The sequence below is a fragment of the Podarcis erhardii genome (assembly GCF_964252035.2).
Source record: "Podarcis erhardii genome assembly, chromosome: 3".
Classification (NCBI taxonomy): domain Eukaryota; kingdom Metazoa; phylum Chordata; class Lepidosauria; order Squamata; family Lacertidae; genus Podarcis; species Podarcis erhardii.
Genome location: NC_138507.1, coordinates 6,858,228 through 6,871,254, shown reverse-complemented (window position 1 = coordinate 6,871,254; position 13,027 = coordinate 6,858,228). Strand labels below are relative to the sequence as shown.

At 40.1% G+C, this 13,027-nt stretch overlaps 1 protein-coding gene across 4 annotated transcripts in view; it reads right to left on the bottom strand.

Moving 5' to 3' along the window:
* The window catches only part of LOC309338386 (homeobox protein Meis1), a 152,136-nt gene that overhangs the window by 5,519 nt on the left and 133,590 nt on the right, over positions 1 to 13,027 (bottom strand). For 3 of the 4 annotated variants that reach the window (XM_081855625.1, XM_081855627.1, XM_081855626.1), the window contains one exon: positions 637 to 699. In XM_081855625.1, coding sequence (XP_081711751.1) covers positions 637 to 699 — 63 coding nt within the window. The remainder of the gene's footprint in view (positions 1 to 636; positions 700 to 13,027) is intronic. The other variant, XM_081855628.1, reaches the window with a different exon arrangement.

Here is a 13,027-nt window from a genome sequence, read left to right as displayed (position 1 = left end):
ACAGCTAATATCCCAAAGGTGAATGGGAGTTCAAGTGTTATAAAAGTGATATCAAAATACTAGGGATACCCAAAGGTGGGGGTTAACAAGATGAAGGCGGAGATGCAAGAACCATCAGCTATTTTTTACCACTACTTAAATTCTAGATTTTAACAGAACATTAAAAGCTAGCTTTAGAAGTAAGCTGCCTTGGGTTATTAAAGCTCATAAAGTTCTACCTCACTGAATGCCTTTGAACTTTACCGAGTCCCACAAGCAACTGTGACCTTTTTGCCCTTTCGACAGGTAATAAAGTTTACAGCAATTCCACACCAAGCCATGCACCAGGGAGTGGCCATACTAGCAGAAGGAGCTAGGAAGGCAAACTCCAAAACCAAATAACTCACATGTAGTATTAATGGCCAGTGGCCTACAGTTGAAAGCGTGCAATTTAAATTTACCTTTATAAAGCAACATTTGTCCCCCCCAAAATGTTCAATTGTGTTAAAATGACTAATGTTGTAGTGAACCAAGGTTGGCTTTGTTTTAATTCCCAGCCATTCCCAGTGTGCATTCTGGCTTAAATGCTTGGTGATGAACATCCTGGTAAATGGCTTGTTATGTTCGTGTGACATGACAAGAGTTACTACTAAGGACTTGCCTGCTCGGTTGGACTGGTCTATCATGGGCTGAACTATTCTTCTTCTAGCATTAATAAACCTGAAACAAGAAAGGAGAGTGAACTGTTATCGGAGAGTGAACTGTTATTTAAAAAGAGCATAATTGTTCTTTGCGCAAAACTTGCTAGATGGCAACGTTTTCCTTCAGGGTTAGTCTATGTGTAGATCCAAACGCTGCAAAACCTGTAACCTCTGATGACCTTAGAAAATACAAGCTTTGGGTTGTGAGCTGATTTATGTCGGCCTGCTTTTGCCACAGTTGGACACTTCCATTTCATCTTTTCATGGGGGAATTAGCAGAGTTTTCAGGAAACAATACAAGCACTACTCTTTTCAAATCAGATAAGGCTAGTAAAAAAATGGTAGGGAAAGAGATGTATACCCATAGAAGCATTAATTCACCTTGCCTCCCACACCCAACCCAATTAGAGATGTTTCTCTAGCAGGTTCTCCCCCCCCCCCTTTGCAGTTTTTATCAAAACCTTTCCAGCCTCTTGCAAACATAATTCTATTTTAATGCGTACTATTAAGATAATGAACTGTGATGGCAGCTCACCATCAAATGAGAACATGTCTGGAGTTTTATCACCACCAGCTCACACTACTAGGGACCCAGGAGCAATGCATTCCTTGCACAATTTCTCTCTCTTTGTGCTCTTTATGCAAAGTCTGAGGTCAAGGTGAGGTCACAACTATACAGCAATGGACCTCATAATTCTGCTTCCTTCTGCTAGGCTCGAACATTTACAGCAAACATCTTGTTAATTTGTAATTACTGTATCATTGATGAACCAAGAGGTTGTGGCGGATGACCTGGTTCAGATTGAAAGTAGGGAGTTTAAAAACAAAAAAGAAAAAACACCACTTGAACTTGCATCCTGAGCATTTTGCCTAAACCATTAGTTCTGAAATTGTTATGGAAAAGATAATACTTGATTCAAAGGCAAAGTGATAATAGTTTATAAGGGCTACACATAGGTTTGTAATATAAAAAATAAAGCTTAAATCAAAGCTTAAATCAATAATCCATGAGGGAGATCAATAACATCAGAATCTAATGCTGAATTAGCTGGTTTCCCCTGCCCCCCTGATGAACACCACTCAATGTTTCTGTCCTTTAGCAAGCATGAAAAGTGTGCTAGAGAGCAGAAACAGTGGTGCACTGGCCTTCATTTCAATAGTCAAATCTGATAGTCTACCCTTCTGCAAAAAGGAATAAGCCTAGCATTTCAAACAGGACATCGAAATTTCATTCACACATAAATCTGTATTTTTTTTTTTGTTGCTGACCATTCCAAATCTAATTTAAGGGCCAATGGTGATGGCCTTTTAATTTCTTTTTGCTACAGCCATGGACCTCATAATTCTGCTTCCTTCTGCTAGGCTCGAACATTTACAGCAAACATCTTGTTAATTTGGTTGGGCTCCTTAAGCAGAGTCCCTTGCAAATGTCTATGAAGAATATTATTATTAAGCTACCAATTCCTTCAACCTACAACACTACTGGCTGGTGCCTACTGAGACTGGTAGGACAGAAGACAGAGAGGTCAGGAGTTGGTAGAGCCAACTAATTCATGTTTTCTCCCCATCCTTCTTCACTACCAGTTCAACAATGGAAATGCTCAGGAGGAGGAGCCAGTGCTGCTGGACTGGATGTGTGTAAGAAGACAGACAGGTGGGGACTAGCTGAGGGCAGAATGAGGGTGGTGGGACTATGCGCCCTCATGGACCAGCCTCTTCTGTATCCAAATATTTCCTGAAAATGAAGTGTAAATCTATATATCAAATGAAATTTCTGAAGCAATTTGCCTTATTAGGTTTTGCAAACGTGGTAAGTGTTATTGGAGCCCTCACCTCACTGTTGAACATTACGGATGCTGGGAAGGGTCAAAGGTTCATATTGTTCCAACCCAGTAAATGCTCTGAACTTATCGCTAATATAGACACTTGATACTTTAGCAATCTTAAAGGGGGCATGACAAGCATGTGATGCTTCTTAGGTAAAGTGTGTCATAGTATAAAAGCATACCTTTTTAAACTGCTTAGTTCATATAGTGATTTATAATGAGAAATGAGAATTACTACAAGTATGTAGAAAGAACATACACATATATGTTTCAGATATCTGTGCTGTGCCACTGTGTGTGAATTTATTTACACTGATTTTTATCCTAACACAAATTCTGAAAGTGAAAACAATGATCTTAAAATCATTTTATAATGACAATATACTGAGCATGAAAATCAGACCTATGAGCAAAGGTTATAGTAATTTTCCTTTCTCATTATAAAGCACCATGTGAAATAAGCAATTAAAATTTTCTACCTTTCCCCCTATTCGTTATCTTACACCATGACCAATTGGAAAATTGTTAGCACTTCAGAAAGTCACTTCCATACAAACCCTCAAAGGACAACTACAAAGAAGAAAAAATGTTTTACTAGAAGCCCATGGTGGTCTTTAATTTTTGCAGGTAAGTTACATTTATCCTTGTGAGGCATTTGGCCTGATCCAGTTAGAGCAATCTATGTGCAGGAAAAGCTTTCTATGTCCTGAGCCACAAAAGACAACTAAATAAAAGTTCATATGCAAGGGCAATTAGCCTGCATGTGTACGACTCCTTTTGTGTTTGAAGAAGCACCATTTTCAGAGAGAAAAGCATAACGGAAGCATGCCATTCTGTATGGACATTCCTCCCCTGACTGGTGCTCCCAAACTCCTGTGCCAGCACCAGTCGCCCATTAGGTTAGGCTGAGTGAAAGGAAGGAAAAGGGGCTGGTCATTCAAGGTGCCTGCTTTCCATGCAAAAGATCAACGTTCAGCATCTTCATTCTAACCTCCCTTGTCAACACTGACCATTTGTCAGTTGGGTCTACTTCTTTGTTCCTAAAGCTATGTGACAGCAGCAACATATACAGAATTTTATTTTGTGTTTGCAGATTCCTGGATTGAGACAACTCATTTTCCAACGTCAATTTTAGCCTTTTAATGAGGCGAGTAAACTGCTGATAACTGCTGACTCCTGACCTAGGCACAAACACTACGACAGCTCACCTTAGTTCAGTCCTGTGTGCATGTTCAGATGCAGTTTATTTCTTTCATAAAACTTAATATACCACATCATAGCAAAAACAACAAACACCAATAACCCTCAAAGTGGGGGTGTGATTGTGTCCTCTGGCTCCGGAAACCTGCCAACCTTGCTGTCTGACAGCACCAACCTCTTGTTCATCAGGCTCAGGCATGCAGCGAGTGCTTACAAGATGGCGCACACTGACCACTAGAACAACAGAAGGCAATTCTGGCAAGTAGACTGAAACAGGAACTGCAGACCCCCTACGTAAGAAGCAGGCCCATCCCCATCCCACTACCAGAAGAAACTGAATCACTGCAAACTGTAACATAGTGATGGTGGTTGGATGTACACTTACACTGAGTCTGGCTACTTGGGCAAGGACAGTCTCTTGCTTCATGGCTGAGTTTTCCTTATCAGGGCAGCTGAACGCTGCAAGTGTACGCCATCCCTTTCAAGCAGTGGCAGTTGGGTAGTTTGAATTTAGGGTGGGCCAGAGTCCCAATGGTTGTGACGGGAGTCAGGTGGCAGGCTGCCTGCTGCACTGCTAATAGGTTGAAGGAGAGAGAGTGCTGAGAATGCTTTGCTACACAGCTTTTCTTTAACGAAAATCAAAATCATATTCTCAGTGCAGTGGACAGGTTTGGGGTAGTCATCCAAAACTGGGGAACATTTATCCAGTAGCTGGGACAACTCTTACTGAGGAATATCATCTAATAAAACCTAGAATGCTCTATTAAGAAAAACAAAAATATTTAAAATGTGTGTTTTACTGAAGATTTTTTTTATTGTGCATTAAAGCCACCAATAGGACTGCCCACGCTAAAAAACTTGCATCTCAATAAACTCTTCAGTCTAGTATTTCCTCTAAATCATCCTATAGAAGATTTAACAGCAACAAAACACAGTCACATCCATGCGCCTCATGTTTCTTTAAATATGTTTCACACAAACACTTCAGTTATCTTTTCCTTAAGTATTCTCATATGGATTTCATGTTTAGTAGCTATTCTGAAAAGCAGCCATGTGTTTGGGTGCCTTTAGGGTGATTTCAGAGGAAAGAACATTTTCCTTCTGGGCAAAGTAATAAAATGACATTCTTGCTCCTCCCCCTAGAAGTCAACTTGAGGTCAGCTCCCAATCCTTGTATCTGTTTAAATAAACTGGTCCAGCTGTTTGTTTCCAAAATACCCTTTAACCTTCTGTTCCATCCTCCCTGTCTTTGTAACAGAATACTTTACTTTGCATCATAGTAAATTTCATGCCACTATACATAAAAAGTAAATAAATACGGTACCTTCATGAAAGAGTTTCTTCTATTTACAGTTCAAAATATCCCATTACATTAAAAAGGGAATGTTTTGCTCTTAGAAAACTCAGTCCAGTTTCAGTATATTTACAATTCATTTTCATTTTAAAAGAATCATTGATACTTTGAACTTCCCCCCTTAATGACAAAACATATATAATATTCCTTCCAAGTCTTCAAAAATCAGTTAAAACAGAGCCTAACAGTAATTTTCTACCCAATCTCAAGGGCTTGACATGGGTCTCTATGTATCCAAATCTTATTTCCTCTTCAGAAACCCAATGAGGTCAAAAGTCATTTAATGAATTTCATTGCTAAATTCACATTTTAACTTACCGTAAGTGTCCCAAGCCCAGACACAACTCTCTATCCACCGCCTGCCAATGGAAAAAGTCCTGTTGCCTTTAACGGCTTATGTCAGTTTCAACACAAAGCCTCTCGCAGTTCAAACGACTCCAGTTTTAAAAATGCAAGTACAGATTTTCCTACACGGAAAGCACTTTTGTGTAAGAAATGTGTGAAAATCTCATGTAGACTCAGGTTATGTGTTACAATCGCAAGCACGTATCTGTCAAGGTGCATTTACCTCTACGCACATGCTTTGTCTGTTGACAAAGCTGCTGCCATGTAGAATTTTTCCCTCCAGCCCAAAGACCTCAAACGCTATAATTAGCATCAGCTGTTAAACAGCAAGATAGATGTATCATAATATTGGGAAAGTTATATTTTCTGGCAATCTGCCAAGGAGAGCCAGTTGCATCTATGTCTTCCTTTTGCATGTGTTGGGATCCAAAGATAAATGACAAGGAACGAATAAAATAAGAACCTTCCCTGCATCATAGCAATTGTTGGCTTTTTGCTATTCTCTCAATGGAAGAAGGATCAACGTTTTCAAGTAAAACCCATCCTCCCAGGAACAACAATTTTTTGCATCAACGTCATTACAGATTTTGTTCTGGTGTTTCCCCCCCTCCCCCACCCCCCTCCCCCGCAATGCCACCAAGTCTAACTCCTTCCTTCCAAGGGTCCCTCCATTGTGAGAGTACGCATCTCTGGTCACATGGATAAGATTCAGATCAAGATTCAGTGATGCAGCAACCTGCCTTTGAACTTTGACCTTCAGCTCCGCTGCCTCCACTGTGATGTACAAGTTTTGTTTCCTCTAAATGAAAGGCCAGCATAACGAGCAACGACAAAGGAGAGCCCCACCATTCTCTCCGTCTGAAAATATTTTAAATGTTACGAGCTCGAAAGCGAATGTTTTCACAGGGTCACAAAGCCACTCTAAGAGACACAATTTGGTAGTCCCGTAGTGCACCCAGGGTGACACTTTTCACATAGATCTCCCCTCTTTCTATCTTGTTGTAGCAGTCCTTCCCTCCCTTCGTTTTTTTCTTCTTCCCCTCATTCTGTAGCCATTTGCATTGCTGGCTGAAGTGAAAAATCACCTCTCTTGTCTCCTTTGGAACACAGTCATTTCACACTTCTGTCAACTGAATGAAACAAGGCCTTCCCTTGCTATCAGTGACTGCTAAAGTCACTTTTGCTCAGTAATCTTGACTTATTTCTCCTAAAACGTATGCTTGTTCAAATAAGGCTTTGTAAAAAAAATAAAAAAAAATAAAAATAGCACTCTCAGATTTTAAAGAAATGTTTAAGGTTATATTCTTTAATCCTTTCCAGTGCATCTTCACAACCAACCCAGTATTTTGAACCTCAAGCAATGTGTTGGAAATTTCACACCAAAGACTGAAGTGGGGGGGGGGGGAGCCAAGGGTTTGCATATTAACAGTGGTACTACTAGGAGTAAGCGGCAAAACATGTTTCCTCCCCTCACAGTCAGTTGGAAACCATTTGTAGCATATTCAGCTGCAAGTTTAAGGAGAATCAGGTGCAAAGAATCAAAAGCTGCTTATCATTACATGTTCAGTTTTTTTAAAGCAGCGTAGCAATTGATATGGAAGAAGAAATAGCAAGAACCCCGCGTAAACAAATAAGATAGTATCCTAAATGGGCCATGCAATTATTTTTATATTTATACTTTCTAAAAGCATTGCTTCTCTTGTGCTTCTAGCCTCTTTTCCCACATACACAACATTAAAAAACTTTTGAGATGGGCATATCTAGCAATACAGTCCTTCCACTTACTAGTTCTGGTATATTAACTGGTACAATAGAAAACAATTAAAGGAATATACTCAGATTTTAGGTTTACTGTTAACTTTATCTTAGAAAGTTACCTTTGTAAGACATTTTGGCACCCAAGACAAACCAAACCAAAAAATGACACACACCCCTTCTTCACCAGGGAAGAAGTGGTGAGTGAATATCTACATTGGGAACAAGTGGAGAGGTAGGGGGAGAATGATCAACATTGCGATCTGCTGCCTCTGTGGACCCTGCAACCTGAGGCAGTCGCCTCACTAGGCCACATGGGTGAAGCAGCCCTGTTTGTAACTGTTTCCTTTTTAATTTTGCAGAGCCATGGAGCCCACCATAATCATTATAAAATATTGCTAGTTAGTGTCTTCCCAATTGTACTTTAAAATGGGAACCAAATATTAAAGGGTCTCCAAAAGCACCCAGCAGAAGTTCTTTTTTAACTTCAGTTCAGCTGCCAAGCTGATTATAATCTTCAATTCTATGCTTTCCAGTCATCCCTTATTTGTAAAAGTAAGTTCTTAATCTAATGAAAAGAAAGTTGATTCAATGTAAACTTAAACCGTATGAAGTAATGCTTGGCAATTTCTCTTGGTTTCTACCGCTTGCAAATAAAGACAGTTCAGAACTATAAATGCGGTACATCATTTAACAACAAAAGGGAGGCAGGAAGGGAAAACACCCCCCTCTCTGCTTACCACCCAATTCGGAAACAAAATACTGGAGTGTCCTAAAACCACAGTAAGTCCATTAATCAGACTTATGAGTGCATCTAGAAGACTTATCTGGAAGCACCGGAGTATTTGTCAAATTACTATACACGGGTGGTTGTTAAACGTTGTGTAAGGCATTTAAGAACAAACTACAAATAAAAGCTGTATGCAAAACTAGTGATGAAAACCCACTAATTAATTTGACAATTTGATGTAAGGTACTAATGAAAGCAATGTGCTGCTCTGCAATTTAGTTTTAAAAATAGCTCCTGACTTCAAGTGTTACTATGTGACCCTGCAATTGTATTCATGCTGTGGATTCAGAAGAAGTTTCTTTAAAGCTGGAGAACATTGTTTATATTCTCTCACAGGCACAGCCAGATAATGTACCGAGCATATCAAGTGTAGAGATGGAAGGGATGAATATGAGATCAGGTATGTACACCCAATATGTATGCCTGGAGAATCCTGGCTTTTACGAGTCAGGCATGTAAGAGACATCTTTTGTCAGTGCCCTTCTTGATCTCCTTTTGAACACTTCAGAAAACTTTTCTATCCCATAATTCACTTTCCCCTCTAAATTCACCCAAATGCATAGCTCTGGCACTCTGGAGAATTGTGAAGGAGGGTCAAGGACAACATTATTTGCACCAGACTGTGGGGAAAATATAGCCACTTCTGTAGCTGCATTTGTCATTGTTAGATTTACTTCCACTGCACACACAAACACAGGCTCAGGCTCTTTCCCCACCAACGCAGTCCTCATAAAAAGAAGATCAATAATAGATAACAATAATAAATAGCAGTAAGTGACCTCCCAAAATCCTTTTCCTGTAAAGCTAAACAATATTCCCTGGTCAGCCTTCAAAAATTTTGTAGTAGTGAAAGAAGCATGCACACACACAAACACACACCCCCCTCAACATGGTGAAACAATAACAGGAATAAAATAGGGAAACTGGCATATATGGACATCTTTAAATGAAGATATGCCAACAGGTGATCCATGTTGCCTGGTAAATACAGTTGCCAAAACAAACTCTTCTGCATTATTGTAAATGCTGCTCTAAGGTTAATTGCTTAAGGTTAGACTCGTAACAGCGTAAAGATCCACGCATAACAAAATAAAATGTTAACAGCTAAAAATTGGATCAGCAGAGCAACGTTAACAGATTTTTCACACTTTGGCACTACATGAACAGCACAGCTAACAATGAGCTTTGGTTTCTGGCACTAAAGTAATTCTCATTTCTTTCTTATGATGTCCTGTTCTGCAGTAGAGAAGGCCATTCCCTTTAAAAAGTTGTTTGCAATTCTTTCTTTCCAGTCCTTTTCACTAATACCACTTGACTACTATCTGGTCTGGGGTGATGGACTCAACTGTCTTTATCTGAGCTTGAGACAATCACAAACACCCCTGCAAACTGGTGCCAAGATTGTTGTGGCATTTTAACAACAGTGTACCTCTTCTAGCATTTGTGGGAAATAAAAAAGTGCCCTTCTTTAGTTTATTAATTGTTTTTATCAATTTCTCACTTCTTCAAGCAGCTTACAACAACAAAATCCATAAAACAGAGAAAAGCAACAATTAATAAAAGGAATATTGTATCAAAATAACTCATGTTATGCTTGCAAAGCTGTTGCTAGGTACCCAAAGAAACAAGGGGAGGATCTGGCCTCAAGGTCTGGATTAATATCAAGGAGGAGTAAAAGCCTGAATCAGAAGCTCATGTTATATACCCTTCGACTTTTTATTTGGAACATTATGACACCAATCCAAATAATTTGTACAGCATCAGCTGCTGTTAAATTTAGCTTTGTATAAATAGTTTTAAGTACATTTTTTAACATTAATGTTATTTCATGTGAACAGGCCTGGTTGGGGGGGGAGATAATGTCCTTACACTATATTGAAATACAGTTGTAAAGTTCTCATTTGTATTCTATGAACTTTTCAGGTTTGATCTGAAAGTTGAACACTGTACAGAATGTTCTCTGCGTATGCAAAACAACTACCACTTATATTTGTTTTAGAACCCTGGTTCCCAACGTGGGGCATACGCCCCCGGGGGGGGCAATTCAATTTTTAAGGGGGGCAATTCGAGAATGAATTAGACCAAGTTAATGGTCTTTTAGGCTTCCTCCACGTGAATAGGAGTTCACTTTTTGAATAATAAGAATTATATATCATTGGGGGGGGGCATCAGGATTTTAGAGATGCTTAGGCCAAAAAAGGGTTGGGAAGCACTGTTCTTGAATATTCAAACCATTTCACATTTATTCTCTTGCTGTGGTGCTTACAGCAACCCTGCAAGGTAGGTTGGTATTATTAATCCTAAATTGCAGATACAGAGCTAAGGCTGAGAGTAAGGCAAAGTGGCAAGTTGATGGAAGAAGTGAAACTTGAACCAGAGATTTTCTTGGTTCATAGCTAAGAGTCTTAGCAACTAGGCTACACCAATTATTTGGTGCATTGTTTGTGCACATGTAGGTTCTGTGAGAAATTCTAATTTCTTGTTCTCACCAACAGGATTCCATCCATGTGTCGTGTCCTGCTGCTTTGATATGAGCCAAGGAGGAAAGCGGGGAATGTAGGTGAAATGCACATACAGCATATGCAAATGAGTGTGCCAATGTGTCTGCAGTGGGAAAGGAAACCCTTCACTACTGTAAGTGTATCTGCAAAAGGACATCCAGCAGAGTTCCTCCAGTCGTAAACAGCCTGGTAAGTTTAGGTTCTCCTTGCCTAAAGTCTAAATTATATTTTACGTCAGGCATAGGCAACCTCGGCCCTCCAGATGTTTTGGGACTACAAGTCCCATCACCTGTAACCACTGGTCCTGTTAGCCAGGGGTGATGGGAGTTGTAGTCCCAAAACATATGGAGGGCCGAGTTTGCCTATGCCTGTTTTACTGTGACAAGACTGCAACCTACCTTGTATACAAAATCATTTCTATTTTGGATCAACTCAGTATGGTGAATGATAGTAAATATAAGCCAGAGTATTGATTTACTGAATGCCCAGTCTTTCCTGCTTATTTGGATACATTCAATTAGTACTGCCCACAGATGTCTGTTTGGAGGGAGGCATGTGACTGGATACAAGCTGGATTCAAGCCTGTTATTGCTCATGCAAATATGACTGATGAAGGGACATGTCGAACTTCTATTGCAGAGAGGTAGGGTCAGCCCAAGACATTTTGACACCTGATGCGAATGACAAGATGGTGCTCGCCATGCAAGGGAGGAGTGGGTGAGTGAAGATCTACTCTGGGGAAAAGTGAAGGGGAATCTAATCAACCTATTCACCTCAAAGGGCAGCCTCCACCATTTTATCCCTAGGGGTAGGAGAAGACCAGTAGTACCTCCTATTCACCAAGAGACCACTGAGGAGGAGGCAGATCTGGCTTCCAAGGATTGTGCCACAGTCATTGCTGCTACCTGGGCAGCCGCAGTGGCTGAAGCATTCATTGGACACCAGATCTGCTGCCTCTGTGGATCCTGCCGCTTGTGCCAGTCACTTCACCTTGCTTCATAGGTGGGCCAGCCCTGTAGAGAGGGTAGTTTGCAAGACAGGCTTACATCCAGGTCATATAGCTTCAGCCTAAAAAACCCCAAACGAACAGCATGCATTTGTTAAATAGCACATCTCCAAGATACTATTCTGGGGCATGGTATTGAAATGGTATTGAATTAATAAATTATATATTTCCTAGCTCTCTGCTTTTGACCTAGGTGTAGTACTTAATGCTGGAGTACAAGCTTGGTACACAGACAACCCTATAGAGATGAGACATGGCCAAGTTTATCTAACACTGAAAATACTTGCTGAATATGGCTAGTCTGGAGAGGCCATTATGCCTGAAGCCTTGCAACTTTCTGTCATGATCTGTCCTCCTTGAGCCAATCTTTAAGTATTACAGAGGTCACCACCTGTACCATATGTTACCATAATGAGTGGAGCAGGATTAAAGAGGTTTACAAATCCCTCTAAAGCCTAAGCGAGGAAGATGTAGGGTTTTTTGAGGGAACCATAGCTACAATAATGGTCATAAACTCGATCACACAGCAACAAAACCAGAGGCAAAAATACAAAACTGGACAACATGTATCACCAAAATTATATTTTAAAAAATTGCAACTGTAATATTAAGGTAAATCATAAGATACAAGCAAGTAGTAGCAATTCCTGCACACCAGAATGTCATTATTTGATTTTGTTTTCATATCACCTCCTTTCAGGGTGGTGAAATAACTATTCTAGGTAGTTATCTTCACGTTGATTTGACCATTTACCATCTTTCATAGTCTTTCAGTGGCCCTGAATTTAATAGTATTTACAAATCCAAGCTTAGTAGATCCTTTTATACAGACAAAAAAAATGACAATCCAACTAGCAACAGAACTGCCATTTAGCTACAAATCTTGAAACAAATGAAAATCACTTTAAAGGTATTTCCTAGTACTACATAATTACTTCAGACATTGTGTCAGTCCATGCTTTGTGTTAACCAGAGAATGCAAACCATAGCTTGGGCTTCTAAACATTAATCAGGCAAACAATCGTGTCAGGTTCCTGCATACTTTCATTGTCCAACCTCTTAGTTTCGTAAGTTCACTACTCATTGTACAGCAGCCTTTGGAGGCAAAGAAATGGTTGTAAAAATGGCTTGTTGATTAAGATACCGCAGCAAACCATAGGTAACACATACGGGCATCTCCCACTTACGTGGGGATTACATTCTTGGGTACGGCGTGTACTGTATACATGCAATCATTATAGTGGGGAGCACCATCTACAAAGCCTGTAAACTTCCTCTAAACTTCGGGAAACCCGTGAAAAACATTTTAAGAGCCAGCAGCACTTACCAGACTAGTACTTCAAACTGTGGTTTCAGATTATGAGCGGTCTGCTGATTGCAAATCATGGTCTGCCAATTCTGACCTCACCCCTCACCACAGGTTACACTGCTTTAACCACAGTTTGGTCTTAGCCTTGAATTAAACATGTAAACCTGAGAAGCAGTGTAGTGAAAGGGAGTTCTTTATCTCTACCCAATACATTGTATGGATGTTGGGTGTTAGAAGAGGGGTTGCACCTCTGGTGAGGGA